Source organism: Rissa tridactyla, chromosome 2 (assembly GCF_028500815.1).
Source record: "Rissa tridactyla isolate bRisTri1 chromosome 2, bRisTri1.patW.cur.20221130, whole genome shotgun sequence".
NCBI classification, from domain to species: domain Eukaryota; kingdom Metazoa; phylum Chordata; class Aves; order Charadriiformes; family Laridae; genus Rissa; species Rissa tridactyla.
The window spans coordinates 66573442-66600872 of record NC_071467.1 but is presented as its reverse complement, the minus strand read 5'-3'; the positions used below and the strand labels follow the sequence as shown (position 1 = coordinate 66600872).

General features: G+C 36.4%; 1 protein-coding gene across 8 annotated transcripts in view; it reads right to left on the bottom strand.

The window, feature by feature from the left end:
* Positions 1–27431, bottom strand: part of INVS (inversin) — a 101513-nt gene that overhangs the window by 44230 nt on the left and 29852 nt on the right. For 5 of the 8 annotated variants that reach the window (XM_054190242.1, XM_054190240.1, XM_054190241.1 and 2 more), the window contains 3 exons: positions 11629–11802; positions 7108–7275; positions 601–781 (listed from right to left, as the gene is read on the bottom strand). In XM_054190242.1, coding sequence (XP_054046217.1) covers positions 601–781; positions 7108–7275; positions 11629–11802 — 523 coding nt within the window. Of the gene's footprint in view, positions 1–600; positions 782–3583; positions 3710–7107; positions 7276–11628; positions 11803–18431; positions 18523–27431 lie in introns of those variants that run through there. The other 3 variants (XM_054190243.1, XM_054190244.1, XM_054190246.1) reach the window with 2 other exon arrangements.

The following is a 27431-nucleotide window of genomic DNA, read 5'->3' as shown; positions in this document are numbered from 1 at the left end:
CACATATGCAAGGCTATAATTCACAGAGCATCTGAGTCTCAGGGTAGCAATCTGAACAGAAAAAAACTTTTATCTGAATAAAACTTCTTGTCAGACCTGATTAGATTGTCATAATGTATCTGATGAAGAGCTTGTAGTAGGAGTAGGAGAAATGTCAGCTCTGCCATTTTCTTGTTGTTCACTTGTGCTGGAATTACCAGATTATTCATGGTTTCTTTGTGGAAATCTTTTAAAATCACTTGTCTATTTTGTGAGGAGCAGTTTAGTAAAAACTGGACAATATAATCCACAAATCCGCTTAACCGGACACATGTAAATTGCTCTAGAATATCTTTTTTTTTTAATCTATGAGCAAAGCTACATATGCAAAAAAATCTCAATATGGTCTAACTGTTCTTAAATCATGAACATATATAGCCTGCTGAAGTAACACATTTACAGTGCTTTGGAGAATCTGAAGCTAAAAAATCCTGTCTACACAGAAACTTCTAATCCTGGTCTAGCAAAAACTATTATTGTTTGAAGAGTTTAGTTAACATAATGCCAGGCTAGAATGAAATAAAAAAGATTATTAAATGACTTCAGCATTGTCCAGTTTACCAAGTAAAGCTGCCCAGTGAAGGGGAGTTCGAAACAAGTTGTCGTAAGATGTCACATTGCAGCCTTCGTAGGAGGTCAGGACATCAACAACAGCTACATTCCCATCAGCAACAGCAAAATGAAGGGGAGTTCGTCCTTCATAGTCTTGCCAGTTAAGCAGAGATTCTGTAGGTGCAGCTTCCTTTAAAAAAAAAATAAATACAAAATTATAAAAATGTTTAAGTTGAAGAGAAAAACTACATACTCTTTACAGATTTATAATAAGGAGAGTCTTATAATAAGGAGATAAACTGTCCTTGTTCAGTAGAATATAGCTCTACAACCAAGCACTTTTGTTACAGTATAGGCTATTTTCAAGTATTTCTTACGGAATTTTTTCTATACTTACTTAATTACTGTACAAGACATGATTTTTGGTACACAACCTGTAGTTTTACCAGTCTGTTGCAGAAGTGGCTCCTTACACAGATCTTTAAAAGACTAACTCAGGCTCTAGTGAAAATAACTAGATCTTCCTACTTAATTTTCTAAGTTAAACATGACATATATATCTTCATATTTTTCTCCTTGGACACTACCCTTTTTAGGGTTTAGGGTGTACAAGTTAATCTTATGGCTTTTATTGTAATAATCTTCTAGCATTTTAAAACCACACGACTATCAAGAGTATTTCTAAAGGAGATGTGAAGGTCTCTAGCTGACAGGATAGAAGCAAAAGAGTATTTCTAATGAATGCATCTACTTGTAATGAATAAAAAAAAAATAAATCTGTTAAAGTATTGTGATTAGTCATTTGATCACATAACATACACATTAATAAATATAACTTGATGTTTCATCACATTTTCTTAAAAAACATGTTAAATTAGTTTCACATAAGGCCCCTAGCTATATAGTTCTGTATTACAATAATTTCCTCTCTCATCAACTTTTTTCTAGACATATTTCTCTTCATGACTTTCTCAGGCAAAAGAACAGAAGAGGTACAAACGAACATCGGCTTAGCACCGCAGAGATCTCCAAATAGCAAATATCATAAAGCCCCACGAAATACAAACTTTAAACTTCACTTTCATGAAAAAAGAGATACCTGTAAAGAAATTGTTAAATAATAAAACAACAGAAACTCAAGAAGCGGGACACTAAACATCTAGAGCAGAAGCAGCATGTCAAAACAAGAGCTTAAATAAACTATAGGGATTAAGTCTGCTGTTCTATCTCCAACAATTCAGAACAATTCACTGCAGTCATGGGAAGCCTGTGCAGGGGAAAAAAGAAAAAAAAGAAAAAAAAAAAAAAAAGGAGGGCAGTCCTGAAATTTTTAACTTCCAACACTAGAGCGGATTTTAACCCATGATAACTGAGAAAAGCAATCCTCCTGAAAATACAGAGCCACACTGTATCTTACAATATACTCATTTTAGAGAGAAGGGAGAGACTGTGGTCAGTGCAGCTTGTTAACAGCTAAAGCCAGTTCCTGATCCCTTTCTCACTAAACTAATTGCAATTTTTCCTACTGACTTCACTAGGTACACAAATAGGCCATAAAATCACTTGCATTTGCATTATTTGAAATGCAGTAACTATTACATAGAAAACTAACATCTAACATTAAGAACGACGAATCAAGCAGCAGAAAGTCAGGAATTTCAGAGTTACGGTTTCTATCCAAATACTAATTGACCAAGGTTGTACATTCTATATATTATATTTAATAGAAAAAACCCCAAAACATTTAGAGTTATATCTAACCATATTTCCTAAAAGCAATCTGGCTAAATTAATACTGCAGTAGTAACCTGAACTCCACAATGCCCTGTTACTTTGTTTCTTACTGACTTGCTTTCTAACAGTGTCAATTTCAACCTCCTAATACTTGATTAATATAAGTTTTCCAAAGTTAAACATTTACATACTTCACATACTGTTTGTAAATGCTAATTAAGTTGCCTGTCTCACATATTAAAAAACTGCATCAGAATTTTAGATATCCGTAGTGCTAGCCATGTTTTGCTAGAAAAAGAATTTAACATACTTGAAACATACTGTAGTTCATTACTATATCTAATCACTAGCACAATAACAGATAACCTATTAAAAACATAAAAAATTGATAAATGTGACACTCTCAACCAAAAATACAATCAAAGTTAACATTGTTACACCCACAAACCACATTAATCAAAGCATGAAAAGCACTTTTTTTAATATGCATTCAAAAGCATTTATCTGAGCCATTACAGTGAAAAGTGAAGTTTTATGTTCTTCGCTAGCTTTAATAGTTCTCAAGAGAAAGCTAACAGATAATACGCTTACTTTCTGTCTGTTCAAAGAGCTCAGCAGGGGGAGTATAGAGCCCACTGCAAAAATTCAGAAGTGATCTTTATAAGAATCACTTTTAAGAATGACTAAAAATGAATGATGATATGCACAGAAGTTATTACTGAAATTCTAACTCCACGAGAGAAAAATCTGTTTGAACTAAATGGACAAACAAGAAAACAAATGCTTGTTCCCTTTACCTATAATCTATTGATGTAATCCGTAAAGCTAATTTTTAAGCCTTCTAAAAAGCACAACATATTAAATAAGTGACTCCTAAAATTACTGGCTCAAAGTCACTGATGTTCTCCAGAATATATCCCCATAATCAAGTGTTACTTTTGCAAAATGGTAAAAAATCTTTTAATGACAAAGCCATTATTTATATTCTAGTCTAAAAGTACTCACGTGTTCTGAATTTTTGGCCACTTAAACTAAAATTTTCTAGGCCTCTTTCTGCCTACATACAAGAGTATAATTTCATTGGATTTGAAGTGGTTTTGGTGTAAAACTAGCTATAATTAAACTGCCATACTATATTAATATTTTAAGCACAATACACAGAAGAAACAGAAGCTACACATTTTTCTGCAGCAATTAGAACAATGGAATTGTAGGCAATAATGGGAAGTGTTGTATAAATAAATGTCATGTCTCTTACCATGAAGAATAAATTAAGAGAAGAGATACAAAATAGACAGAGTACTAAGCAGTTGCTTCCATCATATTAATGGAACCTTATTCTGTTCTTTTCTCCTTAAATCTTCCCAACGTTTTTCATGTAACCATGCACTGCTGAATCTGGAAAGGTGGAAAAGGAAGTTGACCATGAGAGGATCTCCAGATTAAAGTTTCTCTCTGCTTCACGTGTTCACTTTGTAAATATGTCATGAGTTCCATTTTGGCTGTATTTCATGGATTTCAATACTAGATATAACCAATATTAGATATAACTGTCACCCCTGCAAACCTACTTCAGCATTCAGTTGAGCTCTTGTCATTATTGTTTAATTTGACAATCCTAATGGGCTAAGTACTATACAAACATTAAACAGAAAGATGACCCCTTAATTTTATGAATTTATAAACAGGAGACAACAAATGGACACATCCAGATGGCAGAGCATGGAAAAACAAGACAGTATTTTTCAGTATCATAGACTGTGGTCTCAATAAAACCAGCAGCTTAACTTTTGTCATGTTTTTGGAAAGCAGCTCTGGAGAATTCAGAATTGGACACTAGAGACAAATAATTTTCTGGGGAATTCTTCCAGAGTGTTAAAGATAACATGAGAGAAACAACAGCAGTGCTGTTTTTCATAACTTAGTTAGCAGGCAACAAACGCTGCCAATGCAGATTGACCAGCGGTAGATATCAATATCTGACTGCTATCTGAGCAACAGCACACAGCTTAAAGCTTATAACACTCTATCGTGAAAGCAAAGACAAATGGTTTGTGTTCGATGTGATTAAAAAAATGGAGAGGCAACAGTGACACTGAGTTGTTGGCCTTCTGCACTGCTATCACTACAAGACAATATTCTCGTGAACTTAGAAATGCAATTTTGTAAAGTTAAGACACAAGATGACAGAAATTTTAACTGTATGGGTATGTACATTAGAAATATCATGCAGAAAGAATGTAAAAAAAATTAAAGTTAACCTGGATGTGAAGACCTAGAGAGGAATGAGAATCAAAGGTGATTCTTGGGCAATAGATCTGGAACTGGGTAATATAGCAAAAGTAGCTACAACAGGAGGGGAAGACTGTGAGCTCTACTAGGCAGTTATCTCTCAAGACAAGTAAGAAAAACACTTCAGTTTGGAGATAAGACAAGATCTTACTAAAGGATTAAACTCAGAAGCACCACCACCAACAAAAAAGGTATTTACACTTAAGAACAAATTCAATCAACAGATTGATTACCTAGTAACAATGTTTCTGTATCAACAACTTTTACAGCATATCCTGTAAGCTAAATTACTTTTTCATTTAAACTTTTTATTATCTTCCTCCATCAATAAGCATATATAGATATAACTACTTGGAATGAAAAAGATTAGACGGAATCAAGAATACACTCTTTCAACTGTCAGAGTAAAAAAAACAAAGAACCAAAAAACTTGGATATGATCCTGATTCTGTATTACCTAAAGAGAATCTTTGAGAACACCTTCAGTAAGGAGACAGGTATTTTTGACCTTTTCTACTGCATCTGGCTGGGATGAAGTTAATTTTCCTTGCAGCAGCAGGTATGGTGCTAGGCTTTATACTGATGATTGAAACTGGGAGCTGGGGTTGTTTAGCCTAGAGAGAAGGAAGCTGAGGGGAGACCTTATCACTCTCTACAACTACCTGAAAGGAGGCTGTAGAGAGGTGGTGGTTGGTCTCTTCTCCCAAGTAACAAGCAATAGGACAAGAGGAAACAGCCTCAAGTTGCGCCAAGGGAGATTTAGACTGGACATTAGGAAAAATTTTTACACTGAAAGGGTTATTACGCATTGGAACAGGCTGCCCAGGGAAGTGGTAGAGGCACCATCCCTGGAGGTATTTAAAAGACGGGTAGACGTAGAGCTTATTGATATGGTTTAGTGCTGGTTTTTGTCAGAGTTAGGTTGACGGTTGGACTAGATGATCTGAAAGGTCCCTTCCAACCTAGGCAATTCTATGATTCTATGTTCTGGCTGTTGCTGAATAGTGCTTGCACAGCATCAAGGATTTCTCTTTTTCATGCCCTGCCCTGTCCTGCTCCCCCCAGTGAGTGGGCTGGGGTTGGGCCAGAGATTGGGAGAGGACAAAGCTGGGACAGCTGACCCAAAATGACCCAAGCACTATTCCATACCTTATAATATCATGCTCAGCAAAAAAAGCTCAGGGAAAGGAGAAGGCAGGGGGGTCATTCATGGCTACATCATTTGTCTTCCCATGCCACAACTAAGTCTGCTGAAGCCCTTTTCCCCACTTTCTTGGGAGTGCCTGCCATCTGCCTTCTGATGGGAAGTAGTGAATAACTTCCCTTTTTTTTTTGCACACAGCTTTTGCTTTCCATACTAAACTGTCATTATCTTCATCCACAAGTCTTCTTGCCTGCTTTCTATTTTCTCCCAGTCTCGCAAGAAGAGAGTGAGCCAGTGGCTGTGCAAGTGTTAGGCTGTTGGCTGGGGCCAACTCACCACAACTTTTAGAAACATTTACCCTATCTAACACTTGAAAAAGTCTGTATTTGAATACAGCAATCCTTACCCATTTTTCAGCAAATTTATTTCTCTTGTGAAGAAAGAGGGCTGACCCTTTGATCCCTCAGCTTTTATACTGAGCATGGGGCAGATGAGATGGAATACCCCTGTTTTGGTCACCTGGCCCGTCTGCTCTTCCCCATAGACGGGACCCTCGCTACGCTTTTCTGCTTCCGACGCTCCAACAGGACAAATAACGAAATTAGCTGACCTTGGTTGTTATAGCAATAAGTGTAAGCAAGAGCCTCTTTGCATACCATTCCTTGGCATAATCAGGTCTTATCACTCTGAGAGTGAACAGTTTTCTGCGCAATATGCTGTTGATTTCAGAGAGTTAGAAGAGGCCTAGCTAAGAAGTAAAATTACTGAACAGAAAGTTGGTTCTGTTTTACCTTAAACCAGGACAAATCCATACACAAAAATATTTGGAAAGTCTCTCAATAAACTGATTGTGGGCTGATTGATAATCGATCAAATATTTCCCAGAATTATGACTCAAAAGAACAAATTAAATTAGACTTTTCAGTACAGCTAACTAGAAATAAACTTTCAAATAACAAAGAAAAGACACACAACAAAGAAATCAGTGTGCAAGATGCAACTGAGATGAGTAATATGCCTGGCCATTTTAACTAGGAAAACTTGCAACCCCTTCTTCCTTCCCTTATCCCCCAAATGAACAGTTACACACATCAAATTGATTAAGAGAATATTTATAGTCCATGAGTTAGAGCAAAGATATTTGCCCATTGAACTCACAAGAAACCCCTTTCAAGAGAGCAAAAATTGAAGATTATTTCTTACAAAATCCTGTATATTAGAAAAAGCAATTTCATTCTCAAAGAGTCAGTGGACTAAAATGAAAAATTTCAAGAGAATAAAAAATATTTCTATGAAAGTAAAGTAATAAATACAGAAATGGTTATATAAATAATAGACTTTCTTACCAGAATACATTTCACCGTGTGAATTGCACTAGGGTCCTTGTTGTTGGCTGCCCAGTGAAGTGGGATTTTTCCTTCAATATCAGGGATTCCAATATTTGAATCGTGTTTTATGAGAAGTTTCACATGCTCTGGGTTATTGTAGTACGCACTCCAATGCAATGCAGTTTGCTGGAACACAATATTCACAAGTTTTACAAACAAGTTGAAAAATTAATATAAGATGAAAACTGAAGTTGGTTAGAACCTGAAATATGCTTTAACTCTATTTTCACAGAATGAAAGAGATCACCTCGTCCAGCTCCTCTGCTCAAAGCAGGGTCAACTAGAACAGGTTGATCAGGACACTGTCCAGTCAGATTTTTAGTTATCTCCACAGAGACTCCACAACCTCTCTGGACCTGATCCAGTGTTTGACCTCCCTCAGAGTAAAAAAAAGTATTTTCTCAGGTTTAAACAGAATTTATTATATTTCAGTTTGTGCCTATTGCCTCTTGTCTGTTCACTGGAGACCATTCAGAAGAGTCTGGCTCCATCTTCTTTACTGCCTCCCATCAAGTATTTATACACATTAGTAAAGTCACCCCTAAACTCTCTCTTTTTTAGGCTAAACATTCGCACGTCTCTCAGACTCTCCTTGATGTCAGATGCTCCAATCTGTTAATCGTCCTTCTGGCTCTTGCTCCAGTATGTCTATGCCCTTACTGTACTGGGGAACCCAGAAGTAAACACAGCATTCCATCTGTGGTGCCACCAGTGCTGAGAAAAGGGCAGGGACCACAGGTAAAAAACCAACTTTAAACAATGGGTAAATGAGCAATCTTTTGTAACACTTCAATAAAAAGGACTGACAGAAAATGCAGCGTATGTACCTAGGGTGGGTGACAACTCAACATTGGAAAACAGGCTTTAAACAAAACTGAACAAGAGGCCCATCTACCTAAGTAAGAATAGATACTTACTTTGCTATGGAGGTCTGAATCACATCTAAGCTACATCACCTTACGCAAGACCCACACTGAGAAGCCCTTATGCTTGGAATGTAAGTATTTCTGGCAGAAGATTAACTGCTTTGTATGATGTTTTCTTGAACTATGGCAGGAGAATACTGTCCATGCTACTTAGCAAGCCAAAAGGGCAATGCCATCGGGTGCAGCAATTTCAGACCTGGAGAACATATCTGAGCTTGGTATTAAGCAACCCTGTCCAAGTCAGAAGGATCATCTGAAGCAGTCCTCAGCACCAGAGCTGCACTACTCAACAACTGCAGTGATTAGTTTCGTCCCTCTTAAATCTGGAAATCTCTTTGAATAACCCAAACTGATGGAGAAGGATACAACACTAGAGGGAGATGGCACTGAATACTGACACTGGACTTGGATCCATCTCGAGCAAAGGTTTTGACTTTCTGCACTGTCCTTGATTACTCAGAATTCTGAGGCTGAATATTACTGAATCTAATACCCACCAATCCATGGCAGTCCAATAAAACATCAAAAAGGCAATCCATGCTCCCACTGCCAATTCCTGACTGCCAGTGGCTTTTTATGGGCATTACTGATGTTCATAATTACATAAGCAAACCAATGTGTGAGGTTTTGTTAAACAGTAAAATGTTGGTATATTAACAAGTATTTTATTTATCAGACATATCGCTCCCAACTGACAAGTAGCAGAGGATTGTAAGATACAGAATGAATTTTATTTCCCATCTCTCTTCCCCCATCACCCATGCAAAATATTACATGGCACTTTGATTTGAAAATGGATAGAAATAACTGCTGCCTGACACCTGCATATAAGCCTACGATACCCTGGTTTTACATCCTTGAACAGTGAGATAGAATGTATGAGTTCAGTATCATATCCTTAACGTCTCTGTGAAGGAAGAAGGCAAAAAAGAGCCTATTTTTTATGTTTGTTGCTTTAAGCTGTTAATTTAGTACCATAGTAACATAATATGATAGCACGACCTTTTTGTCTGTTTGGTAGTTCACTGAAAAAGAGCTCATTCTAAGACATAACTGGAAGTGCTGCAAGGAAAGGTCTGATAACTCACGCCCTATACAACCACATACAGCCTAGCACCACAAAGCATGTTCAAACCATCACAGCCTGTCAGGATCCGAACTGAAAAAAATTCCAGCAGTAGAAATTTGTAGTAAGTTAAGAAATGTTGTTTCTTAAGTGGAGCTGACCAGTATCCCTAGAAACTGACAATCGCAAAGAAAGCAAAAACTTTTGATTACCAGGAGGCCAATGTAGGCTTGGTTTACTGCCTTCTCTCACCTACAACCTGCTTTTCAGTCAGTTGCCTACATGGAAGTAGATGTGAAAAACAATTGTTCTCTCTCATGTTCAGGAATTATATTTGCCAATCTTGACATGCATAGTTGCGGTAAGGGAAACAAGTAACCTATGTGACCATCAGGGTCCCTGAGACCGCCTTTCATCAATCTGAATTCCATCTTTGCTACTGTGACTACTCATGACACATACTGGAATAAAAGTGCTCTACATTTTGTGGGAATTCTGGCGATGCTTTAACACTGCCTTGGAAATCTGCTGAACAACAGGCAACGTTCCGAAAAGGTTTTGGCTGGTTTCCATATACCTTTGTTAATTAATTAACATGGTCAGGAAGTCAGCATGCCCTCTCCAGAATGACTGCTGTAATTATAGCTAGGGTTTCCATGATACATGTTAGAATATCCTGGAAGGCAAACAGTTGATTGCTAGGGCACAGGCTGGTTCAAATCCATTGTCCAGAGGGGACAGAAGATGCATTTGTTGGAAACTGGGCTTGCAGGTGTCTTATCCTGCTTCCTAGATGATAAAAATCAAACAAGGATTTCAGAGTTTAAGCTGTCACTTGACTAGAAAGGCCAGTCCCTTTCTCTTACTATGTCCTCTTGTGGTAGAATGAAAACCCACTACATGAGACATGTAATGATGATTTCCACTAAGACCAGCCTCACTAAACTGGTATGTTGTTATCAGCTGATTCAACTACACTTGATCAGGGTACGCACATTTGAATCAGTGTTAGATTAGTGCCAGGTGTGGGAGTTTTTGCACCAGTTCCAAGATCACTTACAACTTGTAGGAAAGAGACCTTCCTGCTCAATGCTTAAAAAGCCTCCATTATCAGTAATAGTTCCAGTTGTATTCCATACCAAGCCAATGGTAGTTACATAATTGTTTTTTGGTCTTCTTTTTGGGATCTACATTCACAGTGTCTCGCTTTCTGTCACTATATCCTTGCAGAAAAAAATTGTCTTAGGGAATGTTCATATCTCTGGGTTCTTTGAAAGAAGTCTCTCTCAGATTTCAGGATACACAAACTGCTCAAGCACATGAAATTTGCTCCCAGATTAACAGGTCCACAATAATTACTAGAAATCTGTCTACTAAAGGCCATGTGATCATCTTGCAAACAGAACACACATCCAGCATGCCAACAAGAGGGATGAATCTGTTTTGTTCAAAACGTATGTGGAAACACAAGAAATCCTTTACTATAATGTCTGTCAGGACTGTGTGAAAGTCCTATGCATCTTCCTACCCTACTCTTAATGCTAATGGAGGCAACTGTTTCACATCAGTTTTAAATCAAGCATTGCAAAGCACTCAAGAACCACACTAATTTGAGCACCTCAAAAAATATAGTTACTATACATGAAATAACTATTCTTCCTTTTAAAATGGGTTAGTGTGCTATTACTGTGGGCTAGCAGTCACCTCTGTATGAAGGATAATAGCCCATCAGTTGTCTTAAGAACTGCACCATTTTCCTTCTAAGCTCTATCATCTCTTCTGGCTGGTCATTTCAATGGTAGTCCTTTTTAACAAACATCAGTAGATTACTTCCTGAGGCTCTTAGAAGCCAGCATGCTCCTGAAGCAGGCTGGTAATTTTATTGATGTGATAGAGCATGACTTGACTTTGCAAAGGGACATCAGAAAACTCATGACGATATATGCACTATATGATACAGCTTGAAAAGCCACCAGATTTCCTGGCCTTTCAAGCAACTGTTGTCACTACAGATGCAGAAAATTAGTCTGAAGGACTTTATTCTAAGAAGGTAGTAATGTAAAGCTCTGAAGATGTTAAGATTACATTTTCTCCCAAGGAAGTCTGCAGTTTCACAAAACAAATGTTGAAGTAACTAACTGGTGCTCTGCTTCAAATGAAAGTCAATCAACTTCATCATCATACCCCTCTCACTAAATGATGCACTCACAGAAACAGTAGCGCACGTGCATTAATAGTAGACCTTCTGCTGCCATCATCGGGAAAATATTAATATTTCTAAAGGTGATCATTATAATACCATGTCGTGGTTTGGGCCAGATTGGCCACTGAAACGAATGACAGCTGCTCTCCCCCAATTCTGCCACTGCTCCATCAGCGACCATTTTGAAGACTTGGAAAAAATTATTTATTAATTAAATACTTTTTCCACACACAACTGTTTGATGTAACACTACAAGTGTCGTCTTAAATAAGCAGTATTTTTACCTTGTTTCTGTCCTGGGTATCCACTTCTCCAGGTGCCATATGTTTTAGCAATAAAGCTAAACATTTTGGACTTTTGTGACGTGTAGTTAAATGTAATGGTGTCATATCCTCTAAGTCCTTCTGCATCCAGTTCCCTCGACGAGCCAGTAAAAGTTTCATGAAGCGGTAATTTCCCTGGGAAGGAAAAATAGCAGAAATTTATTCCAGTTCATCAAACCAAACGATGACACTGTTTAACCATATGTACTGTATTACAGTGCCTAAAAACCTGCACTAAACCAGCTCTAAGCTTTGCAAACATCTAATGAAGATTTTTTTGTTAAAAAACATTAACTCTCGATTTTTAAGTTCTGTTTCACAACTTGGTATTAGATACATACCTTCCATTAGCAGACTGTGTAAGACAGGGTTCAGTAATACCAATAATTCTGCAATATTGTCAGACTTTCTTGATAGTTTAACCTCAAAAGAACCATGTAAAAACTGAAATAAGACCATTACATGCTGGTTTCAGCAAGGCAGACAGTTATCGGATGAGGAATAAAACTAAGCATGAAGAAAGATTAAAATTTCCAAAATGAAAGTAAGAAAAATAACAGGGAATGATTCAGAGAGATAAAAGTTACTCATCTGAATAAGTAACAAATACATGGAACAGTGATTGTTTCTTACATTTTTAAATTGGGAACTGTATAAGAGTTTTGATCTATGGTATGCATGATAAATGGATGGGACAGCTAGCTTTGTAACACATTTAAAATACTTAATACTCTGGACTTACTAGGTTTTCAAAAGAAATAATGTAGAAATGCTCCTGTGACTAATAACTGAGGGTGGATCCCAAAGAAAACAATCTGGTTTTATTTCTCAAATCACTGAAGAAACGAGTTAAAAATTAAAGTTACAATCATGCAATCATGAAGAAGCTGTAGTGATTTAAGATATAGCCAGCCTTGACTTGCTACCACCCCTTGCTGGCGGGTTATTTTCCATATAAGACTGATGCTACATACGACATTTCGATGCTTCCACTTCACTTCAATACAAACTCCTTTGGGTTTTTCAAACCACCTTCAGCAGTTAAGGTTCAGTCAAGGACCAGTAACAGCTGGAGCAATAACTCATTAAAGCAAAACATCTGGATCTAACTCATGTCATAACGTTTGAAACATCCCTATTCTTTTCCCACTCTAACTTTTAACGTTTCCTGCAGTGAAAGGAGTGTGCTGTCTCCCAATTTTGCTCACTGCCTCCCAGTGTTTCTCAAAATATTAGTTTTTGCCAATTTCACATATTGACTGTTCAAGTAAAAGTGTCAATTACCCATAAATATAATGAAAATAGAAAGCTCAAAAGAGAAGAGAAAAGAGAAAAGCTGCAGCATTCGGAGACAATGTACACAGGAAAGGTGACACTCAAATCAATAGAAGTCATGTCTTTGGATCCTTCTGCTTATGGATCTACCTGCAAATTAACATATATCAGTCTGCTACAACTCTTCCATAAATCCTATAAGTTAACTTAGTCCCTTTAAGCTGTCTTTGGAAAAACAATGAAAAAAAGGTAGCCATGTAGAGAAAGGCAATCAGTGCTAATGAATGGGGGCCATTCTGTACATCATAAAACTCAGAATTGTGAATCACTTTGTCAGCGGAATGGTAGGGTGGAGATGAGCCAAAGGATTCCAGAGGGCTCCGCAGTATCCAGTGCCAGGGCATAAAAATATTCCAGTTTCATTTTCCATAGCAGCCATAAACATTGGAAGGGCAGATTTTACATATGTTACTGTTCTGCTCTTTGTCTAATAAAAATGGAAGAGTTGAGCTTTATGTGGGCAGAATGGATTTCACCAAGTACACCTAAAATAAATGAATGCCATTTTTTTTCCTGCTATACTATTTCATTTTAAAATACAAAACAGAGAAAGCAAGCCATGAATGAGCTCAGATGAAATAACCTCTTCCTGCTTCTACAGTTCATTGTCATCGGTTCTTGCTCTTCAGTGAAAGCCTACAAGAAGTCTGCCAAAAACCTTACCACAAACCTGCCTGAAAATGCAAACTTCTCTTGCCAGACACAGCATGGCTACTGTACTCTTCAACAGCATTCACAGCGAGTACTGACTAATTCTCTTTCTTCTGCTTGGCGTCAGGGAAAGCATAACCTTAGGATTTTGTCCCTTTAATACACAGACATGCATAAAGGCATACACTGAACTACAGAGGCAGAACAGCATAATGTCTGCACAGCTACTAATCCTCCCGGTACACGCTCAAAATGAATTAATGATAAATTTGGGAATGAGTTAGGGATGAAAAAACTCCTCATTATTGCCATTATATTTTACAGGTAAATATAAGAAGAATTTGCAAAATGCATTAAAAAAGAAAAAAACTAGGAAAAAAAAAAAAACAGTGTATCATGATGTGGTTGGGAATTAGACTGGGAGAAGACAACGTTAAATAACTTGAGAGAATACTAGTCTTGGAAGAAATATAGCTGCTTTTCTCCATCACAGAGGATAATGCATTTGGTTTGTTTTCAGTACTTCCTGGCTCAATGTGCATGCATACACATGAAAGAAAAAAAAAATTTATTTTCTCTTGTTGATGGATACTTATTGGAAGATTTACAAGTATATTGTGCTTTTTGAATGAATTCAGATGAAAAAAAAGAGTCAAAGTTAAAATAATACATAAAACTAAGGAAACATGCATTTTTATTATTAGTGTGTCTTTCCCTATACTGTATTTTATTTTTGCTGTTATGCATTTTTCCACCCGTTACTACCATATTATTCCGTTGCATGCTTAGCCACCAACAAATCCCTCTCCTCAAGAAATGAATCTGTAATAAATCCCCTCATTTTGAAACACAAAAGATTCTGGTTTTTCCAAATGATTTAAGTTTTTTTAAAACATGACCACAGAAAACACCAGTACTTACATTACTTATTTGTAATGATCCTATTCATGCTCTTACTTCTGACTGCTATTCTTTACTTTAGTAATAGCATGAATGTTGCTGTGTTTCTTTCACTTGTTAGAAAATAATACCATCCCTATTAATGACAAAGGAAAACTTCCCCACCTTCAGTTGATTACTGCTTAAGTAAATTATCCATGTGTCCTGAAGGCAGATTTAATTTAGATCTTACTAGGCAGAGGAGGGAAAAAGTATGCTTAATCTGAAAAGCAGTTACTAGTCAAATTCCTGAATTTTTAGAAAATTCTTACATACAATAGCTTGCTAGTTTTAACTCCTAGAAAATGCACTTGATTGGCCTAAAGATTCCTGGGCAGCATGAAGCGCTTTGGGTCACCCCATGGTCTCTTAACATTGATAATGTCTCTGAAATGATTCTGTTACACTGTGAAAACATTATGAGCAAGAAGGATTAAATACTGGCACAGAAAACTCAGTTTCTGGTAGCCAAAGTTTACTGAGTCTTAAAATTCTTTTATGTTCTATTAAAATTATTTTTAGCCAAAAGACTCAAACCTGTATGCAAACTACAGCACGGTTTCAGAGAACAGCTGGCAACTAGCTTCAGCATAATCAGAAGAAACACTTCTGCTATTTCAAAATTTCAGCCACATATATTAACTGCAATGGAGTATAACACATATTTTGGTAGACAGATAGTTCAATAAGCAATCATTGCTCTGCCATCAAGTAATGACTTTGAAGAAAGTTCTGGACCCCAAGCTTAACTGCTAAGCAGTTGGAAAAAACTTTCTTTTCCTGAATGTTTCAATAGAGAAAAAAAGCGATGGGAGAAACATCTTAGTTGGAATCAGTGAACTTGCCAGAATTCAGATAATCCCTGAAATTGAAAAATTATCCCCCCAAATTGCAAATTCATTCAGAAAAAAAACCTGTCTAGTATTTTCTATATGACTCTATTGCCAGGAACAAGTTCCAGGAGAAAACTGCCAGTAAACTCTTTTCTACCTACTTTTCCAGGCCTACAAGGCCATGTGTTTATTTCTTCATCCATCCAAAGCAGCTTTTTCAACCTATTCTCTCTCCCTGGACTGCTGAGGGAAGGGGAGCGAGAGAGCAACTGAGTGGGCATCTGGCAACCAGCCAAAGTCAATCCACCCCATACGGTCACCTAAGCGACAGGCTAAAGAAAAAAACGAGCTCTGTACTGTAACAGTGTTTTTATGATTCTGATTGTAGGTTGATACTGAAATTACTGATGGTGGTATTACCAATGCACTAAAAACATCAGCCTCACACTGCACATCACGCCACTCTATACAGCCAGGCACAGCCCTGCTCTAAGTCGCCCAGTGCCTTTGTTTCAAACACTTCCTTAGAACTTGGCCCATGGTACCTTCACTCAGCAGTGTGAAGACTAGGGAAAGAACATTTCTTTTTCCTTTCCTTGGATCAGCAGCAGTCCTCTTCTTCCCTAGCAAACTAATGGAGAACAGGAGACCTAGTATGTGACCGAACCTAACATGGGCATATGGGTATAGGGAAAAAGGTATTCCTGCATCACTGTGAAGCCACTCTACACCTAAAGCCTTTCTGGGTCAGGTTTCAGCCTTCCCCCAAAACAAAACGGCAGACACAGGTTCCTACTGGTCCACTGTCCAAAACAGTTCAATTTACTGCAACTTTTAGAGCAATCATATTTTCATATTATTGTTAGGAAGGCTTGAATAATGTCACCCATCCCTACTAGCTGGCTCTCTGGTAATAGGTAACACAAGAGACCAACCAACCTAACATAGAAAACACTACCATAAAAATACAGCTGTACAAATATTCCAGCACCCAAAATGAAAAAGAGGTTTTGATTCTATGATTTTTGCTCCCCACATGATATCTAGCAGTATAGGAAAGATTCAGAGTTGTTAATGGAACTTTTTACTGTACCTATTCAATACAGGTAGATAATTTAATACATTCCAAGACACATTGTTAAAGCGTGAATCTTAGACTAACACAGAGCTAATAACAAACTGCTGTAGTTAATCCTGTTTCTTGTGAAAGGTTTTATTCTTCATGTAAGCAAAATTCTTCCAGAGATTTCTCAGCACACACAAGTGTTAACCTCCTTACAGGTGACAGGATATTCTCTCCTCAACTGTGAGATATCATGCATGTTCCCTCTGAGACAGCTTAACTTGCCAGAAGAGAGGTCACGTACAGTGCTCTGCTACGTTTGGTAGAAGCCTGGCAATGCCAGTGGGGATCACTGCTCAGCTATCAGGAAATAGAAGAACAACAACTGCAATTAATACTTACTAGGAACATATTACTTCCTCTCCTCTTAGCTGGCTAAAATCTGACGCTTTTCTGATTCAGAATTGAAAAAAAACTGAGTACAGTTCCTGTAAAATGTATAATGTTTTCTTTCTGTGAACTGAAAGTCAAAGTCTGTAACAGCAGTAGGGGCATTTAGAGTAACATCATATAAAATACATACATGTTAAAACCTGGATTACTGACTATTGTAATGTAAAATAAAACACCATCTGAAACAGAGGAGGTATCTTAATACCAAGTGTGCGTATACTGAAACTAAGTCTCATCACAGACGTCTCCTATACAGTCATTAAGTAGATAAGGGTCCAAACACTTTTCCCAACTACAGATAATACCAAAAGACAGTAGACAAGTACAGTTATAAACAGAACAGGAACCAACCCTCTTAAATCTGTTAATATTCTTTCTCCTTGTATTAATTCCATTTTATATGGCTAAAGCCTCAGTAAATCGATATCCCTCTCCTGGACCAGATGTGGTTCTAGAAGAAATGGAAAGGATAAACAGAAGGGGGAAACAGAACCATTTCATCTAAATCCTAAATGAATGACAGCGTATCAGTTTCACTGTAGTCCAGATTGCCATTTATTATGCACCAACAATCAGGAAGACTTTGAAGAATCCCAAATAAAATTCTCCAGGGCACATAATGATGAATGATGCTTAAGTATTTTGCAAAGCAAACTTTTAAGTATTTCAGAGACAAACAAGCTTGCTTTAAAGAGTTCACCTGGGTTCCAGAAACATTCTGCTGATGCGCAACAGAGCTCCATGAAAATTTATTTCCCTTCTCATCCCACTATTTCTAGGTGAGTTAACTTGGTCATTATATCACCATATGCTTCTACGCTCTGACTAACCACTTCTACTACCCTGTAGTGTGGATATACCTCTGAGGTTGCACTTTTCATCTTTGGATTTTAAAAATATACTACATAGGTAGGTAAATATAACATCATTTGACAAAGGGAGAAACAGAGCTGTACAAGATAAGGCTATAGGTCAGAGGAATATGTACACTTCTCCAAGTGTCAAAAGCACATCCATAGATAGTCTACCATCACCTTGTCATCACTGGGTTAAGAGGGGCCGAGACTTACAGAAAAATTGCTTATTTCCCTATTCACTGCTGAGACCACATTTTCAAGAAGCATAATGATTCTAATCCATGTGAAATATTTAACATGACTTGAAAGACTGATTTGTAATAATTTATAATGTAGCGCACACGAGCTGACTACTGACTGTTACAGCACAGCTACATTTGGTTTTCGGAATACCTACAATAGGCTTGTGAAGATTTATTTGACTGTAAGGGTTGCTAGAGAGCTAGCAAAAAGGCAGCCCAGCATCTCTATATAACCTCCTGGTAAACACGGCAGGAGTCATTAAAAAGAATGCCAAGCTGTTAAACCGTGAAGATGCTACTTTGGCTCCAATTCAAAATTACATACTTGCTTTCCCAGTACTGGGAACAGACAGACCAAAAGAACATAAAACAATTTAAAAGCGATCCTTACAAAGGAGGTGGTTTTTAAGGGCTCTTCATTGCCGACAGTCCTAGGCACTGAAGATGCAGTCAGGGCATATGCTTCCAGCAGAAGAGAAAGCCTTAGAAATATTTACAGATAAACCACAAATTAGAACTGAAGGTTAAAAATTACCATCTAGGTTACTACAGCACCATAGGAGTAAGGACATGTAATCCTTTTCAAAAAATTGCTAGATATTTCTTCCAGGTGGAATTACCGTGTTTTGGATTTTCCCCCCTCATTTCTCTCAGTTTTGGGCTGGGTTTTTTAGCTTTTGTTTGTTGCTTTTTTTAAGACACCTCCACACACACACACTTCACTCTTTCTACCCATGAAAGTACAGTGCAGGTTTTAAAACCTAAACAAGCATTGGTGTTTTTATCTCTACATTCCCCCCAAAATACTGTCAGCTCTCTGCAGTCATCCTAGTTTGAACTCATTTGTTTTGAACACCAGCAGGCAGAGATTACAGAGCATACCAGAAGAGGTCACACTAAGCAGTTTACTGAATGGCAATGATACTTCTCTATTGCTAGTGCATATATCTTGTTAGATATGCCAAAAACTGCATTTCTCTCATCAATTAAGTACATTCTCCAATAAATTAGCACATTGATGTCCTTCTCAGTCATTTTCAAATAATAAATTCATAACACATAGAATAAATTGTTCTTCCCTCCCTCCCCGCCCATCCCCCGTCCCCCCTCCCCCACTTGCATTTTGGAGTATCATATTCTCAACTGTTTCAATTACTTTTAGTATTCTCATACTTTTGGTATCCCAGACACTCCAATCCTGCCTTTGACACAGAGTAATCCCCAATCTTGTGTCACTCTGAAGTATCCTTAGAAAAAATACTACTTGTGATGCTAAGTTTGTTAATCAAAAACATTGACTAATACTAGATTCAAGTGCAACTATTGAGGAACTCCAATATACTCCTGATCTTACAGTTCGTATTTCAGCTGTATTTGTTTTCAGTTCATTATCAAATTCTTTACCATACCTTTTGTGTCCTAATTTCCCATTTAACTTGCAATTTTCCATCTAGCACTCCAGTAAATAATTTCATGCAGGCCTAAAAAGGCAATCTGTTGAATTTATTTCTAGAAAGTCAGCTAGCAAAATATCCAGCCAGTCTTGAAGAACCTACTGCTGACAGTGTGGTGCACATTTTACCCAATTTTCTATTTATGTTTATATATTTATCCCTTAGAAACTCATTTTTAATTCTTGCATGCTACTAAGGTCAAATAGGTTACTTCTTTCAGCTACTTTTCTTCCTTAAAACATTATTTATCAGCATTCAAAAATGTTACTGAATACCCCAAATTCTGCAATGTTACGATTCCTAAAGAATGTTTCATTGATTAAAACTCTTCTGTGCCTTGTCCCTTGCTGTTTCTGTACTGTTAAAATGAGATTTATCAAAATCAGGCATTAACGATTGACCACAGCTCCTGACCGAGAGAACCCGCAGTAACTGAGCCTGGTCAGTCAGTGCATGGAAGACTGCAGTGGGAAGTGGCAAAGTGGAAAAATAAAAATCCCCACAAATGCAGAAGCACAAAGGTCGACCTGTTTAAAGGGGTGAGTTCAAAGACAAGGGAGAAGGAGTAACAGTGCTGCAAGTTCACCATCCCTGACAGTAGGGATTTTGGAGATCTGATAATTATACGTCCCACCATAGTTTAATAATTTATTAGCTTATTAAATTTTGATTTTTGAAATATATTCATTATTAATTAAGCAGCACTTATGTAAGACGTTTTAGCACAATTTTCTCAGTATACTCTTGAAAAAAGAGACACTATTTAACAATCAATAACTCCCCTTCAGAGGAATATAATATATAATTCAGTTATTTTTACTCTTTCACAAACAGAACACTAGAAAATTACTATAATTGAATTAATCGCAAAATTAAAACAGGTCTGCTTTTCTAAGACTACACAATTGTAGCATTGGCAGTGATTACACTTTTTTTGTCTTTAATTATTATTCACGTTTTAATTTTCCTTTTTAAATTCATAAGTCACATTTAATAAAGTGGAGCTGGGTACGTAACAACAGCCTGAGAGCAGGAAAATAAATTGTATCATAGGTTATAAACTATATATCACTCTTGTACACTGTTCCTTTGGTTTAGACCCAGTCTGTGGGAGAACAAGAGCTGGAAAGGTGCATGGAAATTAAACATCATACCAGGCCACCGATCTGCTTTCCCAAAGCAGCACGTTCTGCCCCAAATATACCAGTTCTTATTCTAACATAACAAAAAAAGTGAAATAGATTGCTATGATTTTTTTAACAGTCAGATTAAATATTAAACCTTTTAAACCCAGGACTCCTTAAAAGTAATTCGGACTTACATGAAGTTTAATCGTTGCTCATGTCTGAAATGCAAAATTATCTATACTTCAATAGTAACACAGAAGTTCCTAAAGTCAGTATAAATTCAGTATACATTATCAAATAATAAATTGTATTGTGCACTCAGACACTCACTGGGGTAAAATATGAACAACACGAAAAGTAATTTAGATTTTACCTTAAAACCCAAGCAGAATATAGCAGCCACTTTGCACTACATTAGCACATTTTACCAACAGATTAGCACAGAAGTTGAGAACAGCTCTTTGCTGTCAGATACTGCCAAGAAGCAGCGAAAGTCAAAAAACTTGAACTCCTTAATTGATAGCTAAGCCTTTAAAAGAGAAACATATCCATGAGCTTCCCATTTTAAAACAAAAATTGCAACTGAATTTAACCTGCTTATGTCCACAGAGTAGAAATGGCTGTCTTTGACCTACTCAATCTTACAGAAGATAATCTTACTACATACACAAACACACATACTCTCTCTCTTTCCAGCAAGCAGGTGCTGAAGAGAAGATGCTTCATCCAACAGATCAACTTGGTCACAAATTTTCAAAACCTGAGAATTTTAGTAACTTTGGAAAGAAAAGGGGCTGTGCACAAGTTTTCTTTGGAGATTGTTTCATCTATTAGTATCCTTCTGAGAAGCAGCACGTTCTCAGAAAATCAGACAACCAACTTAGCATGACAGGGAGCATATGAAGGACTTTCTGCAACCAACACCTGCCAGTTTTAGTAGCTTTTCGGGGAACAAACTAAGCACTTATAAAAACAGAAGCTGTGACTATCATACTTCTAATTTTATACATATAGGAACAGAATACTGTTCCAAAAGCAAATTAAATCCATACATCAAAAGGAGCATTTTGATATGCTTATTTTATTAGCTAACTGCCAGAAATCTGACAAGAATTCTTCAGAAGAAAAGTTATTAAAATAGATCCTAGCAAGTAGATATATTAATTAAATTGCAAATAAGAATTATTTAGTTATAAATTAACAACACGTGTTTTGAAAAATTATCTATGCATGAAATAGTGAAACTTCTTTATTTCTAGTACAATGAAACTGAATTAATATTGCCTGGTTACAACAGCTATAAGCCCGTAAGAGCTACCTTCTAAAGGTATATGACTGCACTGTTCTTGCACTCCTTGAATCTTAGTAATTTTTTTTAACAGTTCCTCAAAAAAATAAAATAAATTCAGTATAGCTACTTAAAACCTCAATTTCTAGTTAAAAAGAGTAAAGTCACCATCAAAATAGGAGGCTGCCTCTCTGGTTATCACATGCTATATTGCCATATAGGTTCAACACACACAATATTCTTATTGAGCAAAGAAGCTCATGACAAAGTTTATGTAAAATTTTGAATATGTTTAAATGTTAATACATTTTAATATATTTTAAATTTCAATTGCTATATCAAGACTACACAAAGTTAGAATCACAGACAAGATCCCAATAACTTTTTTCCTCATCTCCGCCATAACAAATATTATTTTGATATGTAAACCATGAGTAGGGAAAGAAATTCTATTTTATCCGTAAATCTTAACAGTTGGATTAATCATTCTTCATTAAAACATAGCAGGTGCAAAAATATTGTTACTGTTTAATGAGACCACACCAAATGAGAAGGTGAATAAATCAAATTGTTTCATAAATTTAAAGTATGGTGATCTTATTCATCAATCTGATTGCGAAGTCCTACAGAACAAATACACTGAAGTGTTTCTATTAAACATCACACTTATAAGGACATTCTCAATCCTTTCCAAATACTCCCTTCAGCCTTTGGCACATATGCTTGGTATGCTGGGCAAGAATTAAGATACTGAAGATTATCATTATTAGCTCATTTTTTCTGCGTACTGTCTACTCACCGTGGCAGTCTATACTATGTTATAAAAAAAGTCAGCAGAGGTAGTAGAGAAGGTAGCCCTTCCTGTTCTCTGCACTCCCTAGTCAGCTGGAGGATGACAGTCAGAAGACTTGATTTCCACATGCATCTTCTGTAAAGTAGCTGCGGAGTGAATGGAAACAACCCATGTCTGAACAGACAGCTAAAATATAATAATGTAAATTTTATTAATTATTTTTATTAATTATAGGGAGTTAAACCAGTATTTTTTCTAGCTCTGGAACAACTTCAGTCACAGCTGGATCAGTTTAATTCAAGAAAACTTGAAATCAAGTGTTTAGGTAGTTTTAATTTGAGCAAAACTAAGCAGTTAACTCCTTGATTAAAAACGTAACTGAAAAATAAAAGTAAGTAAAAGAAAATCTTTAGGATTATTGTTTTAGACATAACCCTTAGCAGTCATCCACTGAACTACAGCTTTGAAAAAAACCCTGTAAGCTATTTATTACCTCTGCATGAACAAGGATGATGCCATGTCTTCTAACAAACCAATGTCAAATTTAAATATGTAATGTTTTGCTAATTCTTTCAAGTCAACCATAGCAAAAACGTCACTGATTTTGACAATGGGTTTAATCTCACAAAGTACCCTTTTAGCAACTTTTGTTAGCAGCATCCTAGACTCAAAAGTAAAACATTCAACTGGAGGGAACCCCTCAGACAGCTGAATAGTAACCTTATTTACCAATTTTGAAGTTGAACATATTCATCTGTCTGGCAAAGCATCGTAGGCAGTACATCAGCCAAGAACATTAGTACAACTTGAGACCAGTTCTGCCTATCAGGCGTTTTGACTGCAAGCAAGGCGGTTTCTGAACTTAGAGCGCTTCTCCCTAAAGCCTCTTGCAAGATTGGCTTCAATATCTTGGTTTCCATAGGAATAGACAGATCTATCAACTGGCATGCAGTCAAAGAACACAATAGAGAAGACAACAGACCAGTGCTGTAAAAGCCAAGGTAAAACTGTTTCCCAGCATAAGTTGAAGGAAAATAGGTGTTTGCATCTTAGAGCCTTTGACCTCATTTATCCATGGTCTGTACATGGTGTTTCTGTGTAGTGTTCTCAGCTCTTCTGCTCTAAATTTTATGATCTACCTACAGAAATTAGTGGCTTTCCTGCAAAAACCACTTCAAGGATGAAAATGCAATTAGCATTCTCATTTCCAGTTGATCTCTTCTACTGTTACTGGACTTGTTTTCTTGTAGTGTTCTTTTGAAGTCATTCAGGCAGAAGTACCCACAACACACAATCTCTGGGGATTCACAAGAAAACCTGAGACACATCAGCCACATTTACAGGATCACTGCCCACCTCTTCATAAAGAATCAAAGACTAAGTTGTCAAGAAATATTGTATTTCAAAAAATACTATGATTTGAAAGATTTGGCAGCAAGTACTGACCCTCTCCTCCCCAAAAATACAAATACTAGAAAATATTTACTACATTCATTTTCTTCACTTTAACAGCTTTAAGTTGAAGAGTCTTAAACTAAGAGTAGTGTTAAAAAATGAAGAAAATACCTCTCTGAAATATATATCTTTCTTTTGAAAAATGGCATTTTCATATAGTCACATTCTTCTCAAATCCTAGTAAAGTTTGGATTTATGTCCATATTTATAATGTTCTTTCCATTTTTATTAATTACCTATATACTTCACATACCCAATATTCTGCTCCACGGCTCTTATTGCTTAGTTATAACATACATTACCTAATGCCTCCTAAGGTTCCCACCTCTTTTCCAGAAACATAACACAAGTTAGGATGGTTTTAGCAATAAATTAAAAAACCCTCCATAATCTTCTTACACACAGAAATTTTTAAATTGTATAAGCTCATACTTTAAGAGGACAAACCTACATTTTAGACAGACTTCATATGATTTTCCATTATTCTAGATACGTTTCTATGCCATGTCCAGATTTCTATTTAAAAATCTAATAAAAATATTATAAAGAACAGTATTACCCATGATAGAATTCAACCTAAAGACCAAGTTCTCAGTGACAGCTACAAGTCCAGTCAAAGTTCTCACTTTTTACCACAATTTTGTGCAGTAATGTTTCATTCTGGAAGTAAAGTAATTGCCATTGCTACTTAGCATTGCTCTGACCAGTACAGTGTCACTACTGCCTTGTATTTCTTAATTGCACACCTCTAAGGACTTGTGTATGTGATGTCCTTACAGACTCCTCGAAGGAACATTGCTTGCAAAATGAAAACTTCTCATATATACTTATTGTTGAGCCTATATTCCCAGAATTTTTTGTTATGACTTTAGCTGCTGGTTTATTTGAAAATAAATTCATGTCTTTTAATTGATTTAAGTATATTTCAAACATCTTAAGTCCTATAACAAGCCATTGTGTGAAATAATGACAAAGCTACATACCAAATTCTATTTTATGAGAAAAATTCGCCAGCCACAGTGAAATTTCCAGAACTATTACAGAATTAGACAGACAACCCATAATAAAAATAACCTGCAATAAAGGTAGGTCTGCCCTTACTTTAAATAATTACTGAGATGAGACACTTGAGGCTACTTTTATATAGGGAAATTTTTTATAGCTTCTATAGACACTACAGTGACATTTGAGATCTAAAATGAAGTCAGAATCTACTTATAGTACTGGTAAATAAATCAAAGCCTTAGTAAGCTACTCAGACTACATCCCAGCAGTAGTAAAAGTACTAGATTTATTTATCTTTGTTCAGACTATAGGCAGCTAAAATAATAATTCAAGCTTGGTGTTTCTTAAAGTCTTCCCAAATCTATATGATACTAGCAGAACATTGACAAAACATGTCCTCTGTATATATATATATATTTAAGTTTAAACATTCCCATCAGAAGGCTCAATATATACAGATGATATTCCTAACATAAATTACTTAATATTTCAGTACAAATCGTTCCTCATTAATAAAATTTGTAGCACTCTTCATTAAATAAAAAATGTGTTGCAAAAAAGGGTTCCAAACTGCTCTACAAAGAGACCAAAAATTCGTAATTTTAATAAAAAGTTAAACTAATTTTGTATTTTATGAAATGATGACACGAACTGTCACTTTCCAGGAAACAACAGAATTTGCTTACGTAGTTTATACATATCCATTTTCACTTGAGTGTGATTCACCTAATTCTCTTTAATCAACAATTTAACCAACTGTGTACAGACAAAAAGAGAGACAAATGAAAGATTAGTGCTCCTGGAGTTTGTGGCTGGCCATAAGAACTGAATTTATTTTTCAAACTCCTTCTATAGCAACAGCCTTGCATTCTGAAGACATCCTATCTAGTATACTATTGATTCAAATGACAAGCCTGAGCATCAGATTAAGGATGTGTCAGACACCTGATAGAAGATTCCTGGAGAATTCAGCAGAAAGGTGTCCTGTTTCAAAATGATCTATTGCTGGTACTACATTTATTGAAGCATGTGTGGAAACATTTAACAAAAACCCAATTCACTTAAAATTAGAATAACATTTATAATCACAGAAAATAAATGCCTTCACTTTTTACTACAGAATACCTGGGAAAAGTCACCTCATTCAAACAGAAATCACCAAACAGTTCAGAAAATGAACTAAACCAAACTAGTGATAGTCCTGTTTTAATTTGTCAGTGCCAAATCCAGACACAAACAAGTAAGCAGCCTCTCAGTCCCAACAACAATATTTCCTCTTGTAACCAAAAAAGATCACTTGTGAGGTCAGCTGCAGAGGGGCAATTAATGCAAGAACGATGTTTTATAAAGGACACTCAAACAGGGAGATGCCTTTGCCTGTAAAGCTATTTTTTAAGGTACAGACTTGGCAGCAGACATCAATGTCCTGGGAGAAGAGCTGGGCAAGTCACTTGTGCATCGAGGGATGCCACAATACTAATGCTAAAGGAACAGCAAGAAGTGAAACAAAATGAAATCTATTCAGATATGAACCGTAACACTCAAAGTACAGTTTACAAGTTTACAAAGAATCCCAGTTTTAAAATGCAACCATTGATTTTCAAATTCAAATGCTGGAGAATTTTTCACCTCTCCTTTGAATAAAACAAAATGAGAGAGAGGGGACAGCCATTTGATAACACTATGTAAAAGAGACCTAGCAGTTGAAAACCACGATAACTAAGTCAACTGAAAACAGCCAAACATCAAGCAACATGCAGTAACGCCCTGTAGAAAAAGCACTGCTTGTATCTGTACAAAGCACTTGCTTTTGCTGGGCAAAATTTTGCCTAACTATCCTAAAGCATGGCTCCATCCTGTTCCATTCTAGTCCATCTTCCCAACAAAATACCTGAGTTCAAGTTATGCACCAGTATTTTTTTTTCCAGCCTTATGCAGTCACTTAAGATGTTTTTTTTAAGGACACGACTACTTTATCTTCTCATTCTTTTAACTGACTTTCTTCATAAACTATTATGATTTATTTTATTTGTTGATATCAGACTGAAAAATTATCGCCACAGAAGAGAACTGAGAAAAGATCTGAAAAAGTAACAATGGGCAACTCATCAGCCGAGATACTCTTCTAAAGTTTACTCAGAAAATTACAACCGTGAATTTGATAGGTGAAAATAAAGTAATTCTATCAGCTGGCTGTACAGATATTTAAGATATCATTCCATATGCTATTCAGAATTAGTTCCTTTTCACTGGGAAATACTATACAAGC